The sequence below is a fragment of the Quercus robur genome, chromosome 2 (genome assembly GCF_932294415.1).
Source record: "Quercus robur chromosome 2, dhQueRobu3.1, whole genome shotgun sequence".
In the NCBI taxonomy this organism is placed as follows: domain Eukaryota; kingdom Viridiplantae; phylum Streptophyta; class Magnoliopsida; order Fagales; family Fagaceae; genus Quercus; species Quercus robur.
In genome coordinates this window covers 40919805-40947244 of record NC_065535.1, presented here as the reverse complement: position 1 = coordinate 40947244, position 27440 = coordinate 40919805, and the positions used below count along the sequence as shown (strand labels likewise).

The window sequence follows — 27440 nt, the reverse complement described above, 5'->3', positions numbered from 1 at the left end:
GGGCCCTTAGAGATGGATTACTCTTATGTCTTGAATTAAACACTCCTGAAATAATTATAGAATTGGATGCTAAAGTCATTGTGGAGGCTCTTAACAACCCCTCATTCACTAACACTGTGATTTCCCCTCTTATAGATGACTGTAAGCTGATGGTTTCCCAAATGCCTCATGCACGTATTAAACATGTCTTTCGGGAAGCAAATCTGTGTGCGGATCGCTTAGCTAGACTAGGTTGTTCTCAAAGTTTAGATTTTACTCTGTATTCAAGTCCGCCTGTGGACCTTATTTCCTTTGTTGAGGCTGATTGCCTTGGTGTATTTTCGGACAGGCTTTGTCCTGTTTCCTTTTCTACTCTTTAGTTTTATAAAAATCCATTGTTTACCAAAAAAAAAAAATGAAAAAATTTAGGCAAAAAGCACCTTTTAGTTCCTACATTTTCAGGCTATTCTCATTTTAATCTCTACATTTTATTTTTACCGTTTTTAGTCCCATCTTGAAAAACGCTTCCTGTTTTAGTCACTGTCGTTACATCAGAAACGGAGAAAACTGATGTGACAAACGGCAGAAATAAATAATACTAAATTAATGTCCATGTGGCCTAAATTAATAATAAAAAATATTTTTTGATATTAAAAAATGCCATGTCAACATCTAAATTAAAAAAAAAAATTTAATTTATTAATTTTAACTAAAAAAAAAATTAAAAACAGAATTAAAAACTAAAAATCATATGAATTGATCTAAGGGTGTCTTGAACAAGAACAATAAGAATACAAATCCAGATCCAAGAACACAAACCCAGAAATTTTTTAAAAAATAAATAAACAAAAAACAAAAAACAAAATCCAAAAACATTTTCGATTGAAGAAAATCTTTGAATCTCGGAGATCGGTGTGACCTTCGCGGTATTGATTTGATTTTGATCGGTGAAGTCAGCGATCTCGGCGGTGCAGATCTGACCGGAGGGAGAGAGAGAGTGACTGACTGACTGAAAAAGACATGAAACGATGTCGTCGCATGCGGATCTGGATCGTTAGATCGAGCATTTGATGGAGTGCAAGCCATTGTAGGAGGCGGAGGTGAAAACGCTTTGCGATCAGGCGAGGGCGATTGTCGTTGAGGAGTGGAACGTACAGCCGGTGAAGTGTCCAGTGACGGTTTGCGGTGATATCCATGGCCAGTTCTACGATCTCATCGAGCTCTTGCGGTGTCTTTCCCACATGGCCAGTTCTACGATCTCATCGAGTTTTAGATGCGTTTAATTTATTTGTTTTTTTCATTTTTTTTTGAAAAATTGTGCTTTTTAGCTATTGAAATTTTGAGGAAGAAATGTCTTAGACATGTTTATGGTTGAATATAAACGTATATTGGTACAAAATGTTTTTGGGTTTTTTTTTTTTTTTTTTTTTTTTTTTTTTTTTAAATTTCAGGGTATGTGTTCTTTGATCTGGGTTTGTGTTCTTGTTTAAAACACCCTTAGATCTCAATTCATATGATTTTTAGTTTTTAATTCTGTTTTCAATTTTTTTTATTTAGTTAAAATTAATAAATTAATTTTTTTTTTTAATTTAGATGCCGACATGGCATTTTTTAATGTCAAAAAACATTTTTTATTATTAATTTAGGCCACGTGGACATTAATTTAGTATTATTTATTTCTGCCATTTGCCACGTCACCTTTCTCCGTTTCTAATGTAACGACAGAAACCAAAATGGGAAGCATTTTTCAAGATAGGGACTAAAAGCGGTAAAAATAAAATGTAGAAACTAAAATGGAAATAACCTGAAAATATAGGGACTAAAATGTGCTTTCGCCTAAAATTTAACAACCCACGGGTAAACTAAAGCCTACCAATTGTATCAAGGCAACAAGTTTTTTAATAGAACCCAAATGAGTTTCCCTTGACTGAGAGGAATATGCAATTTCTACGCTAAAATCCAGTCCCAAATAGCATGCAGATCCTGAAATACTTCGAAAATATGCAAAATGTGAGGCACAGTGGTTTATAAAACAGTCTTGTTTTGCGCTTTCATTAAGAAATTGAAGCGTAAGAATTATAATGAGGAAGATTGGCATCAATATTTCCATATTTGTGGGCCACAGATTATGCAGGATCAAAGACCGCAAAATGGTTGGTAGTGTTACCTCATACCTGGAACAAATATGCTGGCATACAGTACAGGAACATGTATGATATATCCGATAGATCACTTATTACCATGGAAATTATAAGGTATAATCTGTATAGGCTTATATAGCTTTATATAAGTTACTTTATTTTGGGTCTAAAAATAAGTTTATTTTAAATGAAAATGTCGTCAGGTTTCAAGTGTAAGACTGGTTTCTTATCTATCCATTTCCTCTTTCCCTTCCTCTTACAATTTGTGACCATTATCCTAATTTATCCCATCTGAATAAGATTCCAATTTATTGGATAATAATAATAATAATAAAAATATGAAGAAGTATTTGGGCACTGTATTTCAGGATCTGGACTACAAAATGAATTGGAGAAGATGCAACTGCATGTCCTTTGTGTCTTCCAAACTGGGGCAGCTTGCGAGATATTGAATTCTAAGAAGAACATATGCATTTCCTCCCGGCAAAGACAACACTTTTGACAAAATATGACTACTGGATTTTTTTTTTTAATGAATGTCGAAGGACTCGAAGCTAAAAAACATGGAAGCCCATACCTGATGCAAGGCAAATTTAAACAGTAGATATGCCAATTACATTGCATTCATTAAAAAAAAAAAGAAAAAGAAAAAAGGACTCTTCAATTTCTGCAATGAGCATGGTAAAGCCCATACCTGATGCAAGGCAAATTTAAACAGTAGATATGCCAATTACATTGCATTCATTAAAAAAAAAAAAAAAAAGGACTCTTCAATTTCTGCAATGAGCATGGTAAATACTGTAGCAAAATTAAGAAATCTATATATATATATATATATATGATTAGAAATGCTGAACCAAGACTTCAAGTACAATGGGAGAGTCCAACCAGTCAGTTCCTGCGGCGGTTAAACTCCATCTTTTTGGATGAATTAAAGGTCCAATTTTTCTTTGAACCCGAATTGGTGACTGGGCCCAGCCCCAAACCCACTTTATTAACAATCTTGCTAAACAAGGCTGGGCTTGTTTAGCTTCCAAAAACTAATCCACAAGATGTTCAGTGTGGCAATAGTTCATAGCTCTAGATACACCACGTTTGGAGTTATCTGAACAGAATTTAAGAATTAACAACCTACTTAATTATTGAGTATGATATTTGCATGACTAACATCAGAAATCACTGCATATGGAACAAACAGTTCTGATTATGAGCAAGACAAGAACAGTCACAAAACTTCAAGGGCTGATAGAGGCAGATTTTACAGTTAAAGAAGTGACCAAGCTAAGGCAATACTTGCTTTAGGTTTAAGTACACCGTAGCTTAATAGCAGTTTTATCTGTCGGAAAATATTAGCATATATTATGGAATAGTTATTTATTAGAGAGATGTTACATGGAAATTTTATAATTGGTGGAAATATTGAAAAAATTTAGGAGACATATTTCGCGTCAGGCCATAGGACTTTCTCCAAGGCCATTACTTTGCTTATGACCAAAGTTACAACTCTTAATGGTACATGTTTCCAATCAAGAGGTGAAGAGGCATTCAAAACTATGAAGCTACTACCAATTGATTATAAAATCCTACAGATGCTGGTAAAATTTGTTATAATGCTTGTATTATAATGAAAAACTAAAATGATAGACAATTATAATCTACTTAGATAAATAGACTGAGACAACAAAATGAATGGCATGGGCCATGAAATCTCATTCAAGTGCATCAGTCGGCTTGTCTCCTATGTAGCACTGATTCTTGTAATTGCTTCCAATTAAGTGATGAAGAAGCACACCTGCTGCAACACTGACATTTAAGCTCTCCACAGCCAGAAAGGACCTGAACTCTTCACTTGAGCACCCAGAATTTGTTTCTGCAGTTTCCACATCATTAACTCCACCTGTAGATAAATCCATAGGAATATTCCCAGGGATCCTAATCAACTGTGTACATGATCTCTCCACTAAAGGCCTCAACCCAGTACCCTCACTGCCCAAAACAAGAATTGTTGGTGCACCAGGCAAAACCTCATCCAAGGGAACAGTTTTTGGTGCAACCGAACCTCCAAGAACCCGCCAACCATTTTCAGCTGAGGAAACTAAGAACTGCATCATATTCTTGCAATACCTAAGCTCCATTAATTCAAGAGCACCTGCACTTGCTTTGCTTACAACACCACTCAATGGTGCTGAATTCTTGGCACATAACACCACTCCTGAAGCTCCAAAAAAGTATGCAGACCTAATGATTGCCCCCAAATTTTGAGGATCTGTGACCTCATCCAAGGCTATCCAGAGAGAACCTTTGTCTTCCTCGACAGAAGCAGGTTCCAATTCCTTCATTTTTACCATCTCCAATGGAGAAGCATCTAGAACCAGACCCTGATGGGGACGGTTATCAACAACCATATTGAGATCATGCTTTGATGCTTCCCTTACACTTAACCCAATTTTTTCAGCCATCCTCAAAACTTTCTCAAACCCTTTTTTGTCCTTCTTCTTCCTGTTATTATTACTCAAATCCAACCCTTCTTGGAGGTACAATGCATAAAATTCTCTTCTTCGAGCTGACAAAGCAGCCAAAACTGGACCAACCCCATAAATCCCTTCACCAACCATCTTAGGTACTGTCGATTCCGTAGCTTCTTTCCATGTCTTTCTACCCCAATTTTCCTGCTTATTCCACCTCCGTAACTCAGGTTTCACAGATCCAGCCTTTTCATCTGCCATTCCCCTGAATCTATGCTTAATCTTATCCCATCTTGGATCATCAATGGCCTCAATTTCTTCTCCTCCTTCATTATCTACTTCAAAACTTCCATCCAAATCAACAAAACCACTTTTCTGATCTTCCGCTATATCTATTCCATTCCTATCATCTTCACTCCCCACTGCCAATTTACCACTTTTCCCCACAAAATTTTCTGCAGATAACTTCCAAGAAGAATGGGCACCTCTCATTGTTGTTGCTTCCTCCAACCTTTTTGCTGATTCCTCCCAAGAAGACTTACTACTCACTTTCTCCAACCTCTTTGCCGATTCCTCCCAAGAAGAACGACTCGTCTTTGTAGACCCTTTTACTTCCTTAGCTCTATTTGATGCTAACCAAGGAAGACATTTTCCAGTTCTTACCATATCATTCTTTTCGCCACTTTTCCTAGCATAGGAACTAGAAAAACATCTAGCTCTTATCAAAGGGCAATACTGTATTCCACTTCGAAGCCGAAACCCACCGGACACACTTCTGGGTTTTGCCATATCACCCATTTCCAGTGTCCTAGAAAGAGAACAAGTTGAAAAATTCATGCGGTTCATCAAATGGAGATTTCCATGGGTTTTGGTCCCACAGGGGTTTAATTGGGGTTTTGAACGAAACCCAGTTGGAAAAGATAGGGGCTTTGAGATGTGGAATAATTTGAGGCATCTAGGTTGTGAATAAATCCTAATAGCCAAGGGAAATGTATGGCTCTTCGTCAAATTGTTATACATTGTAAGCATATAAGAAAATAAGATATATATCCGAAACCTTAAAGTGCCAAAGCCAGAAGAAGAAAACTTTGGAGAAGAAACTATTTTTTTATGTGTAACAAATGAAGAAAGGCTCTTAGGTTTAAGATACAGTGTTACCTTATCCGCATCCCATAGAATAGATAGCTTCACTTGGTTGCTAATTCCTCCCAAGTTTGAAGTCAGGGTTTTTCCAGTAGGTACGGCAAGAAATTAAAACTGGTTTTGACTGACAGTGGTGGCCAAGTTAAACGACATATCATAAACACCGCAAAATGAGGTGCAGCGAATTTATGCTGGACCCGCACGCACGGGCACAGCACCAATGACAATGAGCCTGACCAATGCCATAAACTACACGCAGTTTAGAGAAAGAAACGACAATTCATTCCTAGGGTTAGTTGAACGACATTCGGTATACTGCCAGTCCTTTTTATAACACGACAGACAAAAATCCTCGAGGGGAAGGAGTTTTGGGGTTGATTTTCGATGAGCTGAAAGGTCGAGGGTTATTTGGGTTAAAAATATAGCAAACCCGAATTTGATTTTACTCAAGTTAAAAATTATATATATATATATATAATTTTTTTTAACTGATTTCATTGCTAAATTTACTATTTCCTTTGGATAAATACATGCAGGAATAGGAAAATGTATGGACGATTCATACAGATGGATCGTCCATGAAAGCGCTAGGAGGGGTAGGTGTTATCATCACCTCACCAGATGATGGCATTTTGAAATATGGAATACAACTCCAGTTTCCTGCAACCAACAATGAAGCGATCGACCACAAGCATGAGGCAAAGGAACCCCAGATGCTATAAAATACATGAAGCTAACAAATCAGATGATGAGTGATTTCGAAGAGGTAAAATTCACACAAGTACCAAGAAACCAGAATGCAAAGACATATGAAGTGGCAAAGTGCGCATCATCTTAAGACTAGATGAAACATCCATCCAAGAAGATTGAAATTCAGAAGCACCCAAGCATAAAAGAAATCCAAACTTTCTCCGTCCAAAGCAATGAAAGTTGGACGATCTTGATACTCTCCTACATAAAGAATGGAGAGTTGCCATCAGATCCAAAAGAAGCTAAGAAGGTAAAGAAGAGAGAAGTTAGATTCACCATCCTCAATGGCGTACTCTACAAAAGGGGATTCCCCCAACCTTACCTCAAATGCGTAAAACTAGACGATCCTAGATTCATCCTCAGCGAAGTACACGGGGGAATTTGTGGAGATCATCTTGAAGCAAGGGCCTTGATCAGGAAAATGATTAGGATAGGTTACTTTTGACCAACAATGCGCAAGGAAGCACACGAGCTTGTCCAAACTTGTGATAAGTGCCAAGAGAGTACCAAGAGAAAAGATGACAATGGTCGTTTGCACAATGGGGGATTGATATTGTCGAACCATTGCCTCGGGGGAAGAAACAAGTAAAATTTCTACTTGTTGCCATTAATTATTTCACAACAAATGGGTCGAAATAGAGGCTTTAGTGACGATCACAAAAGTGAAGATTCAGACTTTCATTTGGAAGAACATCATTTGCAAATTCGGCATACCAAATGTGATCATCTCAAATAATGGACAATAGAAGACAGTTTAATAGTCACAAGTTCAGAGAATTCTACTCAAACCTCGACATTAAAAATTAGTTCTCATCACTATGCCACCCCAAGCCAACAAACAGACTGAAGTGACAAATCGAATATTATTGAAGATTATTAAAGTTCGACTGGAAGGGGCAAATGGCACATGACCAAAAAAACTACCCAATGTCTTATGGGCATACCGAACAACCGCTAGAACCCCATACAAGAAATCCCGTTCAATCTCGCAATACAAAAGTAGTCATTCCAGATGAGGTAGAAGCAATCAGCTTGAGGAACCAACAATTATTTGACAAGAAAAGCAATAATGACGGTCTTAGGATGAAGTAAGAGACGATGCACTCCAAAGAATGACGAGGTATTAGGAGAAGATGACTAAATATTACGACCAGAGAGTCAAACTTAAAAGATTTGAACTAGGAGACTTAGTACTACACAAAGTGTCACAAGCAACTAAAGACCTAGTGCAAGGCAAACTTGGACCAACGAGGGAAGGACCTTACAAGATCACTAATTACTCAAGAAGAGAAAGCTACTACTTGGAATCAATGGACAGGAAACCACTTCCTTGTCTATGGAATATTGAACACCTCAAGAGGTACCATCAATAGGAAACAAAATATTGTAGTTTTCCTTTTCATTTTTTGTGTATGTTTTAATCATATCAAATAGACAACGAGGAAAATTTAGTCAACGAGCAAAAATGATATAAATTCCCCTAGAGGGAATACAAATAATATGATGACCAAAAATTATATAAATTCACCTAGAGGGAATACAAATAATATGACGACCAAAATTGATATAAATTCCCCCAGAAGGAATACAAATCATATGAGGATAAAAAATGATATAAATTCCAGAAAGGAAATACAAATTATATGACAACCAAAAATGATATAGTTGTTGGAAAAATACATATTTGTATTGCATACAAAACATACGCAGCAGAAAATTAACAGATCTACTTCATTTGCAATTGATAACATGTACTATGTAAGTTTTAGAATTTAAGAACAAGTAAGCGTACCTTAGTGCGGTGAAATTCAAAAACAAAAGATTAGAAGTACTTGGTAACACTTTTAATGTTCACTCAAATTTCACTTGATGTCCAAGAAGTGTGGTCTCTCAATCAGTTTCCAAGAGGAGAATAAGAGAGTGGCTTACACTTACATACACACCATTTCACTCCTTATATGATCTTAATTAAAACCCCTTATGAAATTCTATATGTTTCTCTCATTATATATAACTAATTATCTAATTGGGCTAACTTTTGGGTCATTCCAATTGGGTTTTAATATGTAGCTTGGGTGGGACCAAAAGGGAACAAATAAGACTTTAGCTTCAATGAGCCTTGGGCTTTTCTGTCAACTTTTGACAAGTCCAAAGTTACCATTAATTATATTCAATACCACTATATGAATATAATTGCACTCTAAACCTTATTAATAAATTATATCCCAAGACTTTATTATACATGCAACCCCTTCATTAAAATATTCGTAATAATACAAAGTCATAAATGTTGACTGCTATTTTGAAGATTACTAAATCTTAATTCTTGAGTACCCGACTTAATCCTTTAAGTTATTCATTATATGTTTATGAAATCCAATTTCATAAATATATATACTTTAGTAACTCCTTACTAAAGTGGTTGGGCTCAACACTCTAAATAACCAAACCTATTAAACTTATCTCAAGAGAATATTTTATATTTCCATTAAGAGATTATGAATTCCATTTTGAGAATATATGTTCCATCAACATTAAATGCGCCTGCCCAACATACTGAGATTTTGATTGTGATTTTAGATCTTACTTCTGATATATCAAAGCAACTTACACCTCACGATCAGGTTCATTATTCTCTCAGGATTTAGAATTGATGTAAATAGAAGTCATGAGATTTATTATTCATTTGACAGTCGTTAGGAGAATAATAAATCTCATAGCGATCCAGTTCAATATGTCTTAACTCATAAAACATATCAACATATTAACTAGAAGTCTTCACTTCCATGATCAAGACAAATTATCTTAGTTGAAATGTTATAGTCTTCGCAAATGAAATGCTCAATTTTATCACCGACTACGAACTAAAATTTTGAATTTACAAAGAACTTGTGATTTATATCTTCTGTGACTAAATCACATACTATGCATCTCATGGACTAAGATAATGTCCCATTAGTTTATTTATAAATAGTCTCATATAATTAAACAATTTAATTATTTATGACATGCTAATAAATTGGATTTTAGGGTATAAAACCCAAAAATAATTCCCCTAGGGAGAATACAAATCATATGATGATAAAAACAAAAATGATATAAATTCCCCTAGAAGGAATGCAAATCATACGACGAGCAAGTGATACGAATTCTTTCTAAAGGAATATAAATCACATGACGAACAAAAATGTCCTACACTATCAAATTTGTAGATCGTAAGACAAATTATCAGTCTTCTCAAACACTTACAAAAAAAAAAAAAAAAAAGAATAAAAAAAGCAAGGAGAAACAATCTAAATAAGCATTCAAAGGAAAATGACAATGGTTCAAATGCCCAACATAAACGGGGTAATCCTAAGCATTCAAATAAATTGTTCAAGGCCCAAAACAAAACAAGACAATTAAAAAGAAAAATAAAAACACAAATAAGAGGTTTTTAAATCGGTGGAGTAGCAGGGAGAACATTCTCATCAGCAGCATTGTCCATATTGACGTCCCCAACGCCCTCTACAGCCCTACCAATGTGTCTGTGGCCCTAGTAGTAGCCTTATCAACAAGGATTTCTTTATCAATAACTTTGAAGTCCATATTAGAAAGATCACGCCTCGAGAAATGCTTCATCATATACCTACAATGTAACTCAAACCCTTTGTAGTCAGGGCCGGCTGAATGGGTGAGTAAAAGATGCAATCGCTTAAGGCCCCATGTAAAAAAAAGACCCTCAAATTTTAACCAATAGGGTTATTTATAATCAATAAATAAAATAATATTTTTTTTCCATATGAGAAACAAATAAAAAAGAGAAAAAAATGCAACGTTTACAATATTTTTCATAACACTTTTACAACTAATGCTAAGTAGTAGGTTGTTACAACTTGTTATTAATAGCAAAAAACTAATTATAGTGATATTTTCAAATAGAAAACAAAAAACAACTTAAAACCTAGGATTTGTTGTAAAAAAATATTATGAATGTTGCACTTCTAAAAAAAAATAAGAATAATAATAAGAAGTGAGTTAACAAACTTTTACTAGTTTTCATCTAAGTCTATCACTAACCCCACTCTTTTACTTACCACTACAATCTGCCACATCAATAAGTATGAAAAATTTTGTCAAGTTTTTTCTGTCTATAAAATTTCTAAAAAAAAGAAAAATTCTATGTAGTTCATGTTAATTAGTAGTAATTTTGCATCTAAAACAAAATAATCAATTTTTGACTTAGGCCCCCAAATACATCAAGCCGCCCGTGTTTGTAGTAGTAATCAAATAGCATATCAAAGTACTCGTTAGAGGACTAAAAAGCAAAAACAACGACTTGTTTCTTCGTCTCAACCTTTAGGATGACAGTTGGAATTTGATCATCCTTTTAGGCAGTTTGCATCTTTTCAGCTTTGAGTTTGTTAGTCACTACTTTCAGATGCTCTTTCGTTGCGTTTGATTCGTCCATGAATGCAATAAGATCCTTCTTCATCTTCGATATCTCAACCTCTAGAGATTCAGTCTTGGAGCTAGCCAAAACAGCTTTCTTCTTGTTCACCAAATACTCCATGGTTATGTGGAAGGATTCCCCCAATACTTGGAAATAAAAAGGTTAGTAAAAAATGTGTGCATATACATGTGCAAAAGGCAATAACAAAGCATTAGCACTATACTTGGGCTAGCTTGTGAATATGAAGACTCACTAGTTCATTAGAAGAAATGGAGGATAAGCTCTTCAGCTCGTTAGACGTAACAACATTATAGGCCCTTCCTACAGCATTGGCAGCATCCTCCCAAATGCTCGCTCCAATTTTGTCTTTCCCTCTATCTCCACTTCTCGGCTGTGGGGTCAACTCTTCCAAAGAAACAGTCGGGGGATAGCAGTCGGATCAAGACGAGAGGAAGCATCCAAAATTGTTGTCCGAACAAACTAACCAATAACTTCCATACGACATTTCTTTAAATCAGACGAGATATTGGCCAAGGGTTTGTTCTGTCTTCCCTTGACATGGGCATATTTGTCTTTGGTGAAACGGGTGGCTATCTCTACAAATAGAAGACATAAAGGTTAGACGAAGTAAAAAAAAAATGCTCGTCCACCTACTCTTCTCTTCTCTTGAAATTTCCTTAAGAATGAACGGAGATGGCTCATCTCCTAGAAAATACTAGTACAACGTTCGAGGATCAATAAAGTTGTTGAAATCCTCAATTGTTTTGGAATAATCATATGTCACCTGCACTTGACTCTTGTATTGGCTTTTCAACTTTGGACGAATTTTAACTGAAACAAAAATAGAGGTCAGGGCAATTATTAGATGATCAAATGTGACAAAAAAAGTGTTAGATGACGCACCAAGTGAAGGTTTCTCCCATCGAAATAGCAACATGGGAACATGTCCCCAGAATTCATCTGAAGATGTTTCTCAACTAGAACCAGAAACAAAGAAGTACATAGACTTCCAATTACGGAAGGAAGAAGGAAAATCACCCATAACCCTAGCTTTTTGCTCCCAAGACACAAGCTCTTAATAACCTAACTGGTTAGATTCTTTCAGATGGTACAAATGAACGAATTCATCCACCCTGATCATGTCACCCTCATGGATGAACATCCAAATCTACATACAAGTAATTATAATTCTCCAAGAATAGGGAACGAGTTGTCCTGGAGCAATTTTTAGACAATGGAAAAGCTCCATGATGAATGGATGGACGGGAATTCTAAGACCGTTCAAAAAGCTGGCTTTGTAAAAAGCAAACCTCTCCATAAGCAAAAGCACTCACTTTCTTATTCGAATGTGGAAGACGAACTACAGTTTCATCAGGAAATTGGAACCGTTTTCTAAACCTATGTGTTTCTCTTTCAAAGAACAATTTTCTTTTAGGGCTTGAAGAATTTGGGGCTGAGAAGAAGACGAAGGTTTGGAAGCCATAATATCTATTTCCATCTCCACAACCTTATCACTAGATGACAACCCAATCTCTAGACTACTCAATCTGACCCTAGTATCTATTCCCCCCCCCCCCCCCCCTAAAGACATTTCAGATTTTAATTGAAACCAAGACAAATATTGGTGAATCAAAGGAAAAAGCTCAGTCGAGAATGGCTTGAAAGCACTATTGTAGCAACAAAAAGCCCAACCTTTAGGCGATGACCACTAGACAACTCAAGGAAAGCCCCTAACCGAGCAAAAAAGAAACAGACAGAAGGAGAGGCAAGCCTAACTTTAGAATAATTAACCATTAGTGAGGGCAAGAAATAAAGAAAGGAGAAGTTGGAAGAAGACTGTACCTGAAAAAGAAGCTCTAAAACCAAGAACACATGAGAATTTGCAGCAAAAAAACAAGAAAGAAAAAAGAAGAAGAAAGCTTCTTAAAATACCAAGAAAAATGCTTGGGAAACAAAGAGTCGCATCGAAACACGAACCCACAATGAATGATCAAAACGTGTCCATAATTTTCCTAATAACGCCACGTCGCATTAATGAAGAAAAGAACAGAATATCAAAAGCCAGAGTAAGCCAAGAGACAACTTAAACTGCTTGTATTCCTAGGATCGTTCAATAGTTTATGAACGATTAAGGAATGAGGGGCAATTGATGAGTCCAAAGTTATCTTTGTCCATAACATCATGGACGAATAAATTAAGCGATGGCTAAAGGGGGCGTTTAATGGGCATTAAATGGCCATTTCCTGGCAACAGGAAGCAATAGAAACAAAGACCGTTGGAGCACAATTAAAGACCCATTTATCATTAAGAAGCATTATGGGCATAATAAAAGCACCCTTAACGGCTAACAAATCCAAGGGGCTATATAAAACCACTCTTAAGAGAAAGAAAAAAACACATATACTCAGATATAATTTTATTCTCATATTATCCTCCTTTCTCAAGTATTTGACTTTATTATCGGAAAATTTTTGTCTGGCACCACACCGGTGCTATTAGAGAGTGAAACTTCTCATCGTTATTTTGCAGGTAGCAATTGGATTTCATTCCATCTGGATGACCATTTCTACCAACGTTCAAGTGCATCATCAAGTATGTTAATTACTATTAGTACATAGGCAGACATGCATAGAACACTATGTACACGGTTCATTAGGAAAAAAAAAAAAACACTATATACATGAGGTACAATTTTTGCTAGCTCAACTTTGTCATTTTGGAATAAGGAGGCAAGGCCTTGTCCAATAAGAAAGCAACATATGCCTACCTTTACTACTACAAAGGATGATGAAGGATCCAAGGAAAAACAACTTTCTCCTTCTTGCTATGGTGGAATTTATATCTGAGAGTAGTTTACCAACCTTCTACCTTTATTTTATCTTTTTCCATTGTAAACACATATGCTAGTGTAACTATGTTCCAAAAAATAGTGAATTAATTGACTAGCTTGAACCTATGGTTTTCTCCCTCTCCAAACATTGAGGGTTTCCACCCAAAAGAATTTGTATTTTTTCCCTTTCTGTTTTCACTTTCTCTAGCTCAATTTTATAATTATCAAGCACCAACTTTCAGTTGATTTGTAAATAGCATAGTAGTAAATCCAACACCTTTCTCATTCAAACAATGCTGACTCTAGGCCTAGGCCTAAGACTCCCTTAGGCCTAGAAATTTATAAAAAGCGTCTAAGGCCCTCCATGAAAAAAAAAATTCTCAAAATTGTACAAATAATCTTAAAAGTTGCAAGATGATAATATTTTTTTTAAAAGAAAAAATATAAGTAGATTTTCCATTATTGCTCTCACCCCACGAAGTCTCTCAAAATTTAGGCCATTAGAGATTCAACTCAATTAAAACCTTTCACCAATCACCATAAGAATATTGTATGAGTTTGCTAATTAAATGGATTAACTACTATCAAATGTAAAAAAGTTGTTAACAGAACATAAACACAAAAATTTAATTAGTAATTTTGAATCTCAAAAAGGAGAAAATTGATTTTTTAAATTATAATATAGAAATTTAGGACAATATTATTTAATTGATATTTAGGTATTAAAAAAAATTCAAACTTAAAATTATCAGATAAAGACACTAATTAGTTTTTGGTATAAGCAGAGATTGAACCCCAAATCTCTTATACAACTATCAGAGACTTTATCAGTTAAGTTAATTGGAACTCATACAAAAATTTTCATATTTGACTTTTAATTAATTAATTTTTTATTTTTTTTATGTTTGATATATATATATTATATATTTAAATATATGTCATTTATAAATATATATATATATTTAAATTTTTTTTTTATGGGTATACCGTAGGTGAGTGACCACTTATAATAATTATAATTCACATATTTTCCTATCAAAACTAAATTAAGTAGGAATAAAAATAAAATAAAACAAAATAGTAGCCTAGTAGGAAAAGGAAAAAACTCAAACCGTGCCCAAGCCCAAGCCCCTTCCCCAAGACATTATTTTTATAGTTAATAAAGCCAACAAATACAAGTACTTGAAAAATTCCGTGGAAAACTAAAAACAGGAGCAAACCCTAGAGAGAGAGAGAAAAGCCATGGGTACGCCAGAAACATCAAGAGAACCGTGTCCAGATCGCATACTAGATGACATCGGTGGCGCGTTCGCCATGGGTGCGGTGGGAGGCTCTGCTTTCCACTTCCTGAAAGGCGTCTACAACTCTCCCTCTGGTGCTCGATTAGTCGGTGGCACGCAAGCCGTGCGTCTCAACGCTCCTCGCGTCGGTGGAAGCTTCGCTGTGTGGGGTGGACTCTTCTCTGCCTTCGACTGTACCATGGTCTATCTTCGCCAAAAGGAAGACCCTTGGAACTCGATTGTGGCTGGTGCAGCCACCGGTGGCTTCCTCTCCATGCGTCAAGGTCTCGGCGCCTCCGCTCGCTCCGCCGTGTTCGGTGGAGTCCTTTTGGCTCTCATCGAAGGAGCTGGAATCATGCTTAACCGTATGCTTAGTGGTCAACAACAGATGCCTGTGATCATCGAGGACCCTCAGCCGAATATTCCTGGTTACATGGGCCAGGTACCGGGCCTGCCCCAAGCCCCAGTTTCAGCCCAAGCCCAACCAGATTCTTCTTCTACGGACTCTGGTTCGGGTTGGCTTGGAGGCTGGTGGTCGAAGAACAAAGAGTCGGAATCCACCAGTAGTGGAAGCGAGACGAAGATCTTGGAGAGCTTCGATGCCCCACCGGTTCCCAACTTTGAGTACAAGTGAGGAAAATAAAAGGTGGGCTTTTTTTTTTTTTTTGGTTACAGCAATTAAAATGATTATTTTTATTATTTTTTTGTTTCCAATGTTGTATTTTGGATTTTGATTGGGTAGCTAAATTTAATCATGATCATCAATAATTAATTGTTTATTGATGGGTGTTTGCTCTTGGGCATGAACATAAACATCGCGTCCGGCAACTGGGTCTGGTGTTAGTTGCCTGGCTAGAGGCGAGTCCAAAGGGCTCTTCTTTAGAAAGATTCCCTACCTTACTTCTTTTTCCGGGTAAGAAAGGGTAGAGAAAATGCCTTTGTTGGGGGATGTGGCTTCTTAAATTTGAGGCTTTTATTTTTGCTGATGTGTTTAAAATAGTGGCTTTATGGAATATGGACACTAGAAAGGGCTGTATTTATAGGACATCGTTGTGACTGTAAATTTAATGTTTGTGATCCTATTTAGCTAAATAAGATTTATTTAGTTATTCTGACCGTATAATGTAAAGTTCTGATTTGGGTCTACAAACTTTTGAAACATTGTATTAATTAGCATATCCACACTGCTGCCTCTCAGACTCTGCAAATTTCCATCAAGTAATCAAGTTGTGAATTATTGCTTGTTCATCACTTTGGTTTTGCTTGTTTCATCATATCTCTGCATTAGCTTTCTATTAGATTCTGTTATGTTTATCTTCTTCATCTTAAACTTTGTTCTGCATATATACCCAAAGCTACACCATTGTAATTAGAGAATTTATATAAAATACTGTTTATGATGCAGGCAAGTGTTATTCTTATTGTGGAATCTGCTTCTCATTAAAGCTTTTTTTTTCTTTTTTAAGTTGGTAATTTGACATGCATCTAGTAATTTTGGAACCCGTGGCCTCATCCTACACCTTGTTCTTACAACAAGAGGAGATGCCATTTGAGCTAGAGTTCATTGGACTTCTTGTTGAAGCCTATAACTTTTTTTTCCCTTCCCAACTGGTGGCATTCCATTCTTCTTTTAATGATGTACATTTAATTTCAAGCCCTGTATGCAAATGATGTATGGGTCATTGTGCAGATAATTCTGGCTCTCTTTTTCATGCTTAAATATCTGGAACAATTGCCTTTGTAAGGTTTAAATTGTGGATTGCATTCTGTGTCTGTGGTACTATTTAAGCGTATGTGGGTTTTGATTTTTTTGTTTTTTGTTTTTATTATAATTCTAAATAGTCAAGGAGTCAATTTGAGCTTTAATTTGAAGATTCCCGCTGAAATGATTCACAATTAGGTAATAAGGGTTGCGTACGGGTCTTGTTGACCTCTTTATAATATATCAACTTATTAAGATGCATGATTATAACTGGGATTTGTTAATTCTTAACTTTCTGTGTTGCTTGTGGTATTTCTATTCCCCATTCTCATATATCTCACATTAAGGCCTCATTGCTTTACACCATCATTCGAAGCTTGGATTAAGGAAAACCAACAGTTGTACTTGTACCCCTGAGAATGTGAAGATTGAGCAGTTACATTTAATAGCTTGCCTTTTGAAACCATGGTCTAAGACTTTGTAAGGTTTAAAGTCATTTAATAGTGATAATTGAATATGTCAACTGCATGTGGTGTGTATATTATCTATATTATCATCCGGTATGGGAAATAGCATGTTAATGGTCCTTTATCCCTTAGTTAACCACAAAAATAACACCCTACCCCTTCTAACCTTTCTTTCTTTACGTTCTTTTCTATCGACTTTAATAGGGTTTGGCAAAGTTCAAATAGCTAGTTGCACACCTATCAGCTGGAAAGGCACTACTTTAGTGGCCCATTTTTATGTTGTGAAATGCAATTCAGTGCCTGTTTTTCTTCCTTGTGGTTTTTGCCTGCTAATAGAAATTAAAACAATCTCTATAATTATGTTCTCTTTGTTACAGGATCATGCATCAATCTATTATTATGCATTATTCAAGTGTTCATTAGCTTGATTTTAGTTTTGATATTTTTGTACATTTAACAGTTGCTTATTTATATGTTAATGGGATGTTTTCCTCTGTAGGTGTTTCTTTGGTCTCAATAATTTGCAGGACCCTTGTCGTGCTTTCTTCCCAATTGATGAAGTTCATTTTCATGGTTTTATCTTTAAATAGATATCTTCCTCGAGAGGGTTACTCCAGCTATTCCATACTTTTGTACACATGTACTGATTGTTTTGACCGGTAGGCAATATTTTATTTTATTTTTATAGCTTAAAAGTTTTCTAAGAGCGGGACATGATAGCAGATGTAGTTTGTTACCATTATAATGCTGAAATTAGATGCAAACAGCGATAATATCACTGTTCTATTATGAATAGTTTTGTGATGTGTCTTCAAATTTATATTTTGGTGTGGCATATGATATATGCCAGCTTGCTGATTGAGATGGTAGAATATCTGACCTGTTCCTGCGATACATTGATCTTTTACATAAATCTGACCTATGAACCAGTTCCATCGTTGGGTTGTAGGTGTGTGGTATGTTAGAATTAAATCTTTAGCTGGAGATTTTTGAACTGGTCGGTGAATCGGTATTATCAACAATGCTGGATGCAAGGAATTTTCAGCTGTTTTGGGCTCAGACAAGATTGTCAAGTTAACTTGATTTCAGCAGACCTTAGAAAATCATCTCATATTATCTGATTATGGCAGCTGACTGGGCAAAAGTCCGAAAATCCTTAGCTGGTTTTTTGTTGTCATTATAGGAGCTGACATAATTGAGTACAACTGGAAAGTTGATTTCACAAAATAAAAATATTGACAAACTTTCAAGGGGCAATCCAGAATTTGTGTCGCCTCTATTTAGCTTTTAGACCCCAATTTGATATAATCGAGTTTGTGCCGTATTTTCTGGGCATTTTTGGTTTGTTTTAGGAAAAGGTGTATTACCATATATTGTCAGGTATCCAAAGCATAATTTGCACGTATAGCTCCTATATTCTATACCCTGCCCCTGGGTGAAATTATTCACACCTTCTATAAGTCTCTAACAAGTGTGGGCGCCAATAATTTTGTGCCCGAGTTTGTGTTGTTAACTTGACTCCATCATTCTCTAGTGTTTGTCTATGCATAGATTTTTTTTTTTTTTAATCTATTGACAGGGTTGATGTCTTTGTTGGAAACACTATCAAGAGATGCCAGTTGAGCTACGGAGTTATAATATGTACATAGATTTAAAGTAACTCAACAAAAGCAGCAAGCAAGGAAAGAAATGAAACTATTCAAGACAAGTTTAGGAGAAGGCCTAGCTTTTTGCATATCACAATTTAAGAGCCATGACTTAACAAAAGCAGCAAGCAAGGAAAGAATGAAATTATTCAAGACAAGTTTAGGAGAGGGCCTAGCTTCTGGCATATCAATTTAAGAGCCAACGTCGTGGAATAAAAGTGAAAGGGGGAAGGTGGCTGGGAAAGAAAACGAAAGGAAACTGAGGTTTAGTATGCAGAGTAGGGGTGGCAATTTTTACCCAAACTCAATAACCTACTCATGACCAACTTAATTTAGGTAAATCTTGATTGAACCCAATGGGCAAAGTCCTACCGGGTAATCTAGCTAAATGAGTCTTAACTGGTAAGCATAGGTGCACTCATTTATTTTATTTTTTCACTTCTAAAATAAAATCTAAATTCTAAAGAAAAGAAGAAAAAAAAAAAAAAAAAAAAAAAAAAAAACTCTAAAGTTTTAAACCCTAACCTAAACTCGCAGCCACTCCCCTTTTTCTCTTCTTTTATTTTGCTCTGATTGGTTTGCGGCTCTTGCCCTTGTCATCGGTCTGGGTGTCAACACATCTGTGGGCTCACTAGATGACGGCCTTGTACTTGTAGAGATCAATTGAGCTCCACTTTTGGTTCCTTTGCAGATGATTATGCTGAAAATTTTCTTTTTTGTTTTGTAAAAGCCATGTTTGTTTGTTGAGAAAACTTAGGCTCAGGAAAAGAAAATAGAAGAAACGGTATTGAGGAAGATGTTCTTCACTTTTAGTAGTTTTTCATGCTATTTTTGGTTTTTATTTTTTATTTTTGCATATTTTAGCAATTTCTAAGATGAAGATTAAAGTGATTTTTTCTCTCAAACTAATTGTCAAATTTATTATTGTGTTAGACTTCGATTATTTTCTTTTTAGCATGCGGATGAGAAATTTTAAGTCGTTGATTTCCTTTAAGTTTTGCTTGGATGTCAAAAAACTAGAGAGATGCTACATGTTCAAGTTTTTGATTTTAAACCGGTAATAAATGGATTAGGTGGGTTGGGTTCTGCCCATATTAAAATGAATTGCGTAGGTAATGGGTAATTGATGTAAATTTTTTTTAGAAGAAATAATTGATGATTTCTTTTTTTTAGAATAAATAATTGATGTGAATTTAAATGGGTAATCATACACCATATGACTTGACTCAAAACCTACTTAGGGTCCGTTTGGTTGGAGGAGTGGAAAAGTGGGAGGATAAAAAATGGTGGGATGGTGGAAAAGTAAGAGGATAGAAAAGATTTTAATTTCTTTCATTTTTATTTGGTTGGGAGTGAAAAAATAGAGGGATGGAAAAAATGTGTTTGTGTAAATTTACTCATGTACCATTGTTAAAAAATGATGCCCTATTAAAAAAAAAAAAAAAAGCAATCACTCAAACTTATTAGGAATAAAAATCATATCTAGAAAAAAAAAAAAAATCACGTCTAAAAAAAACAAAAAAAAAAAAAAATCACAAAAGAAAGCAAAAAAGAAAAAGAAAAAGTAAGAGGCAACGTCCAAACCAAAAAAAAAAAAAAAAAAATGAAAAAGAAAGAAGGGAAGAGGCAAGTACAGACCAGAGTGCTTTTGTGCTAGGTAGACTTATTACAGATGATGTTATTATGACATATGAGGTTTTGCATTCTATGCATGCCAGGAAGAAGGGCAAAACAGGTGCTTTAGCTTTGAAGCTGGATGTCAACAAGCATATGATCGAGTGGAATGACTATTCTTACAGGGCATTATGCAGAAGTTGAACTTGCCAAAAAAGTGGATTGAGAGAGTGATGACATGTGTCACCATCACATCATTCTCTATTCTACTTAATGGAAAACCTTATGGGAATGTGATTCCATCTAGGGGAATTCACTAGGGAGATCCTCTCTCATCGTACTTATTTCTGTTATGTGCAGAGGGATTTACATCTTTGTTGGCAAAAGCAGAGTCTGATGGGAAAATTCATGGCACTTCCATTTGTAGAGGGGCACCGAAAGTTTATAACTTATTGTTTGTAGATGATTTCCTCTTGTTCTGCAAGGCAACACAAAATGAAGTGGAGGTCGTTTTTGAGATGCTTCAGACCTATGCTAATGCATCAGGTCAGTGCATAAATTTGGAGAAGTCTTCGGTCTTTTTTAGCAGCAATACTTCAGCTAGTCAGAAGCAAGGCATTTTGAGGACTTTGGGAGTGCAGGAAGTGAACTGGTTTGAGTCTTATTTAGGGTTGCCTAACTTATACGGATAACAAAGTATCACATGTTCTCATACTTGAAGGATAGGATATGGAAAAAATTGCAGAGGTGAATAGGGAAGATGTTGTCTAAGGCCGGTAAGGAAATTCTTATTAAAGCAGTTGCTCAGTCTATTCCTACTTATACTATGAGTGTTTTCCAACTCCCTTTGAAACTTTGTGATGAGCTAGATGCAATGTATGCTAAGTTTTGGTGGGGACAGGTGGGGAATGAAAGGAAAATTCATTGGCAAAGGTGGGAAAAATTGATGTTATCAAAGAGGGAGGGAGGATTGGGTTTTAGAGATCTAAGGGCCTTTAATTTATCAATGTTAGCTAAACAAGGGTGGAGGTTGCTGCATGATAATAATTCTTTAGTATTTCAATGCCTTAAAGCTAGATATTTTCCAAGAACTTCTCTTTTTGATGCCAAGGAGTCCCCAAATTGCTCTTTTGTTTGGAAGAGTATTGTGGATGTTTTTCCTATTTTGAAGTTTGGATGTTGTTGGAGAGTTGGGAATGGCCATTCAATTCGGATTCTAGGGGATAAATGGATACCAAATTATCCATCAAATGCGCCTCTACATCTAGTGAAGGATGAAGTTCGTGAGGTGACTATTGCTGAATCAATTGACCAAGACTTGCATGCATGGAGGTCTAATTTTATCATGGATATGTTTGAAAAAGAAGATGTCGAAGCTATTTGTAGAATACAACTCAGCTGAAGACATGTGGAGAACTTTATGATTTGGATGCACCAAAGGAAGGGGATTTTTACTGTTAAATCCGCGTTCAAGGTGGCTAGGGAAGTGTTGAGAGGAGGAAGGGTAGCTGAGAGTTCTAGGGGCTGTGTTGGAAAGGGAATTTGGTTTGCACTTTGGAAGCTTAGAATTCCTAACAAAATTAAGGTGTTTGGGTGGAGAGCTTGTAATGAAATCTTACCAACAAAATTGAATCTGTCTAAGAGAAGAATTATTGAAGATGCGATGTGCCCAATTTGCTTAAGGTTTCCGGAATTAGTTGTCCATGCGCTTTGGGAATGTGATGCGGCTAGAGATGTGTGGGTAGGTAGTTTAAAAATTCTACAGAAGGGAGGTTCAGGTATGGCGGATATGCTTCAGTTAATGGAATATTTATTGGAGTGGGTTGAGTCTCAAGATATGGAGGTAGTGCTCGTTCAAGCATGGCTGATTTGGAATCAAAGAAATCGGGTTGTGCATGGTGGCAAGTTCCATGATCCAGGTTGGTTGAACAATTGGGCAAGGGAGTTTCTTGAGGAGTTTCGGGTTGCATCAGCACTGATGGGACGTGCACATGAAGGGCAATCTTCACGGGATACCTGGCAGCCCCCTCCACCTTCGGTCTTCAAACTTAATTTTGATGCAGCTCTGTTTTCGGCTCTTAATAGTTCTGGTTTTGGTGTAGTTATTCAGAATGAAAAAGGTGAGGTTATGGCAGCCATGGCAGCAAAGGGTCCTAAGGTATTTTGCAGCGAGGAGGCTGAGTTACTTGCATGTAGAAAAGCTATTGAATTTGCCGTAGATACTGGCTTCTCTGAATTAATCATTGAAGGGGATAATTGCTTTGTTATGAAAGCTATTTCGGTTTTGCAGGATGATCATTCTTTGCTTGGGAATGTAATTAGGGATATTCATCATTTGGTTAGGAATTTGCAATGGGTAAGGATTGAATGTACTAGGCGAGGGGGGAATAGAGTTGCTCATGAGTTAGCTCAATTTGCTAGGAATATTAGTCATGATTTATTTTGGATGGAAGATGTTCCTCCAATAGCTAGGGAAGCTTTGTACCAAGATGCTAATTTTTCTGATTAATTGAATGGCATGCTTCTATCTCAAAAAAAAGTATAGACCAAACTAGGCAAAAAAAGAAAAAAAGAAAAAGAGCAACAGATTAGAGTCATTGGACAAGCCCATGTGAAGTGCATATAGGCATTTTCGTCATTTACTTATTAAATTCACCCCACTCAGTTTTCACTTCATTTTAGAGAGAAAACATTTTGGTGGGCCAGGGGAGAAAATACCTGGGCCCACCAATTTTTTTCCCTCCCCTCCCTCCAACCAAACACCCACAAAAAAAGTTTTCCTTCCCATTTTCTCTTCAAAGTTTTCCATCCACCCTATTTCACCTCTAAACAAACACACTCTTAACCTGCTCAATTGCCACCCTCAACTAGGAGATACACAAACACACCAAAAAGTCTTACTCCTTGTCGGATAATATTAATAGCATTAATTGTAGTGATGGTAGGGCGATGTTGGAGATCAGACACTTTCTTGGCCCAACATTTTTTTTATTTATATAAAAGATAGAATTCTACTCTAGCCTAATCTAAGTGTATATGTGTGTGAAGCTCTCTCTTGGAGGTTTAAACCCCTTGCCCCCCACACCTTACACCCCACAAGCACTTATACTTGTAGAGTGACCATTGCACCAAGGGTGTGCGGTGGTTATTGGCCCAGCATGTTGAGACTGAGATTGGAGCGTGTAATCTACAAATAGCAAGAGGTCTTTCAAGTATCTAAAAAACCTAGGCCTTGACCTAACGATCTTGAATTTTCCTACGTTCCTATAGGAAGGGAATGAAACTTGGATTTTAGGTTTTGCATCAATTGTAATGTTTTCCTACCAACAACGAAATGAAATTGAGATTTTAACTACTCTTTTAATGGTTTACACAGCCAATAAAAGTCAAGCTTTGTTTGGTTGGACGGGTTTTATTTATTAATTTATTTGTTTAGTGTTATACAATAGAAATTGTAAGTTAAAAGAATGTTATATGTGGCCGCAAACAAACAAAGCAAAGATTTTTGTTTTTGTTTTTTTTTTTTTTGTTTTTGTTTTTTTGTTTTTGTTTTTTTGTTTTTTTTTGTTTTTTTTTGTTTTTGTTTTGTTTTTTTTTTTTGTTTTTGTTTTTGTTTTTTTTTTTGTTTTTGTTTTTGTTTTTGTTTTTTTTTTTTTTTTTTTTTTTTTTTTTTTTTTTTTTTTTTCAGAAAACTATCATATTAAATTTCACTAAAATTTTGATTATATTCGCTAAAATTTTTATGAAGTTAATTTTTTTGTTCCTAATTTTTTTTATCCATAAAATGTTGATAACAACGTAAAAAAAAAAAATGTTGTAAGCTAGTGATGGTATTTACACCCTAATCCAAATCCATTTTATTTATTTTGATGTAAAATATATTTTGAACATGACATATTTTCAATTGAAAACTCTTTTTTTGGAGGAAACAATTTGTTTTTTAGTTTTTGATTGTATTACTAAAAAAATTTTAGAAAACATTTTCAAGTGTTTGGCTTATAAGAGTAGTGGCATGACTTGTCCCAGCTAAAGGTAAAGAGACTCCTAAAGCTTCTTGTTTTGGTGGGGCAATTTTTAGAAAATATTAGTTTTTGGGCTAATTACAACTTACTCACATGTGGTTTTAACTCAAATTTAAGTTGTATACTTGAGGTTTGAAATCTGGTTAAAAAAATATATTTTAATTCAAAAACATAACATAAAATGGATCAAAAAGCTATGGTTTATAATTTTCAAAAGATGGATGAATATTCATAAAAAAATTCAAACAAATAAAAATTAAATATCAAAACTTATCTAAAAATAAGTTCTAATTGTGAAAGCTTTTTGTGACAACCTATCAAAATGAAGAAAACTTCCAATGTTAGCCTAAAAGACAAATAAAAAAGAAAAGAAAAGAAAAGAAATGAAAATAGAGCATGAATCTTAGCTGGGTTTTAAAGAGAGAGAGAGAGAGAGAGAGAGAGCTTAAAGTACAGATAAGACACAAAAGGTATCAACCCAAATTCAAGACCCGTATCAATTTTCTCAGCACCATTCTCTTTCTCTTCCTTTTCTTCAAAAATAACCAAAACCCACCAAGAATCATACAAAATTCAATAACTAAATCCAAAATCAAGTAAAACCATTAATGTTACCACTTGTTTTTTCACTCCAATACTTTGAAGTCGTGAAATCCAGCCAGAATACATATTTAGCCTTGGTGGTGATTCAAAGTGAGCTTTGGTGGGGATTCAAATGGGGATTATGATAAATCGGTAGTTCTTTATGGGAGATTTGATATAGTGTGAATATTTATCTTCAAACCCCAACCTTTTGATCCGTTTTGTGTAATAATTTTGTATTAAAATCTTACATATATATATATATATATATATATACAAAATGTGTTTTTAGCTCTGAAAAAAAATGTGTGTTTTAAAGGAATATGGAGAGGTAGATTGCGGAAGCCTAATGGAGCAGAGCTTAGATAAGTTAAATGCCAAATTTCAATCCATAGGTAAGTAACTTAAATTCGGATCAAACTACAGGTGGGTTAGTTGTAATTAGTCCTTAATTTTTATTTTAAAAAAAATAAATATTTGGATTATATTGGTTTTTAATGAGATATATACATATATATATATATATATATATATATATATATAAATGGTTTATAATAGGATTAACAACATTAATTAGTCGTTATTGATGGTGGTCTAGATTAAGTTCAATTCATCCATGGTAGTCATCCATGACTAATGCACGTCCAGAATAGTTCACAAGAAAGGGAGCCCAACAAAAGCATCACAAATATGAATAGAATCCGTCCATGGGTATCATGATCGTTCAAAGCAGTCTAGTCGTCCATGTCATACAGGGGCATGGACGACCAAATAACACTTAAACAAATTTTTGGAGGATTTTTCTACAAATACTAAGCAATCGGACCACGATCAATCATTTTAGAACGTGGGGAGGATTCCCTAAAATCCGTTCCATTTTCTCCACCAACTACACATATCTCCCGTGATGGTAGTGGATTCGAACAAGTAGGCCCACTAAAAACTCTTTATAAAAAGGATCTGACCCCATTAACCCAAGGTACGTTTTACCATTTTATAAATTCACTATCCTTGTGTTCTAGAGAGAAATTAACTTAACCGTTGGAGGGTCCTTGGCTAGTTCACCCTAGTCACCATTGACAGTCCTTCTTTCTCTTCAGGCCATCAAATCGTCATTGTAGCCCCGGAGCATCTAGCCTACTGATTCTTGTTCATCATTAGTTGGAACCATTTGTGGGGACTTTAGGAAAAGTTTTCTAAGTGTTAACCGCCTTGCTTTCCAAGACAAAAAGACTGTATGGTTCGGACTAGGTTGATGACCATGAGTCCAGAACACCAGGAGAGTGGAAATGCCTCTAGTAATCCAAACCATGCACCAGCACCAGCACCACTATCCGCCCAGCAATAGCTGTAGTCCATGGCAGCTGCAATGGTAGACTTGACACAACAAAACCAGGAGTTAACTAGAGAAGTCAATAGACAGCGTTAACAGCGACGCGCCGAGGAACATAAGCAAAATTCGGAGAATGGAGAGGAGGAGATCAATCCAGAGGTACCATCACTTAAAGGGTGCCATATTTAGAGAGAGAAATGGACTAGATTAAAAAGACCATGGAGGAGATGAAGGACTCCATGAGGAGAGCAAACCATGTAGATGATCTCGTCCACAGAACTGACTCACCCTTCACCGCGTCCATCACGAGTCATCCTTTACCCTCAAATTTTAAAATGCCTACTTTGGATTCATATGATTGAACACGAGATCCTTGTGATCACATTGCCACGTTCAAGATGACCATGCATCTCCAAGGCATTTTAAACGAAATCATATGCAGAGCCTTCCTTACCACATTAAAGGGCCCGGCCAAGGTTTGATTTGGTAAGCTACCACCAGACACCATAACTTCGTTTTAGGAGTTAAGTAAGTTGTTCGTCAACAACTTTGTTGGAGGCAAAAGGCATAAGCATTCCTCCTCCAGCTTACTAAATATAGAGCAAGGAGAAAACAAAAGTCTTCCAACTTTCATCAGTCGCTTTAACAGGGAAGCCCTATTTGTAGACGAGATGGACGACAAAATCCTCTTAGCGTTTTACAATGGAGTTACTTCGGATTTGTTCATCCACTAGTTGTATGACCAAGAGCCACAGACGATGGTCGAGTTGATACACTCAGCCCAAAGTTTCATGAATGCTAAATATACAATTATTGCTAATAAAAAGAAGAAGGCTGAACAGGAGAAAAAGAGACCAAGAAGGCAGGATCGGCCTTGGGACGATATTCCAACTACACTCTATTGAATGCCCTACTTGACTAAGTGTTGATGCAGATCAAGGATGACCCGAAATGGCCAAAGAAGATGAAAGGAGATCCTAGCAAACGGAACAAAAGCAAGTATTGTCATTTCCACTGAGATCACGGCATGACACGGACGAGTGTTGTGACTTGA

At 35.9% G+C, this 27440-nt stretch overlaps 3 protein-coding genes and 1 long non-coding RNA gene across 6 annotated transcripts; 2 read left to right on the top strand and 2 right to left on the bottom strand.

The window, feature by feature from the left end:
* Positions 1-3561: 3561 nt before the first annotated feature.
* On the bottom strand, positions 3562-5864 carry LOC126713707 (uncharacterized). The gene has a single exon (XM_050413546.1). The coding sequence runs from the start codon at positions 5612-5614 to the stop codon at positions 3830-3832; it is 1785 nt and encodes a 594-aa protein (XP_050269503.1). The 5' UTR covers positions 5615-5864; the 3' UTR covers positions 3562-3829.
* A 4607-nt stretch (positions 5865-10471) lies between these two features.
* Positions 10472-12458, bottom strand: LOC126706491 (uncharacterized). 2 transcript variants are annotated; one of them, XR_007648611.1, is made up of 4 exons: positions 11814-12458; positions 11695-11741; positions 11164-11506; positions 10472-11056 (listed from the first exon to the last, which is right to left on the bottom strand). It is a non-coding gene; the product is annotated as an uncharacterized LOC126706491 (long non-coding RNA). The 2 variants fall into 2 exon arrangements; XR_007648610.1 differs by having other exon boundaries at positions 11164-11741.
* Positions 12459-14911: 2453 nt separating this feature from the next.
* On the top strand, positions 14912-17978 carry LOC126713706 (mitochondrial import inner membrane translocase subunit TIM17-2-like). Of its 2 annotated transcripts, XR_007651404.1 has the most exons (3): positions 14912-15666; positions 15865-15933; positions 17689-17978. XR_007651404.1 is itself a non-coding variant. In XM_050413545.1 (2 exons), exon 1 carries the CDS (start codon positions 14983-14985, stop codon positions 15652-15654), a length of 672 nt encoding a protein of 223 aa, XP_050269502.1. In that variant the 5' UTR covers positions 14912-14982; the 3' UTR covers positions 15655-15666; positions 17689-17978. The 2 variants fall into 2 exon arrangements, 1 of the variants encoding a protein (XP_050269502.1); XM_050413545.1 differs by lacking the exon at positions 15865-15933.
* Positions 17979-21209: 3231 nt separating this feature from the next.
* Positions 21210-21851, top strand: LOC126698988 (uncharacterized mitochondrial protein AtMg00310-like). The gene has a single exon (XM_050396537.1). It carries the CDS (start codon positions 21210-21212, stop codon positions 21849-21851), a length of 642 nt encoding a protein of 213 aa, XP_050252494.1.
* Positions 21852-27440: the final 5589 nt, after the last annotated feature.

Excerpts from the sequence above, each read along its gene's own strand:
- LOC126713707 (XM_050413546.1), bottom strand. The coding sequence starts at position 5,614 with ATGCTTACAATGTATAACAATTTGACGAAGAGCCATACATTTCCCTTG.
- LOC126713706 (XM_050413545.1), top strand. The coding sequence starts at position 14,983 with ATGGGTACGCCAGAAACATCAAGAGAACCGTGTCCAGATCGCATACTA.
- LOC126698988 (XM_050396537.1), top strand. The coding sequence starts at position 21,210 with ATGTTGTCTAAGGCCGGTAAGGAAATTCTTATTAAAGCAGTTGCTCAG.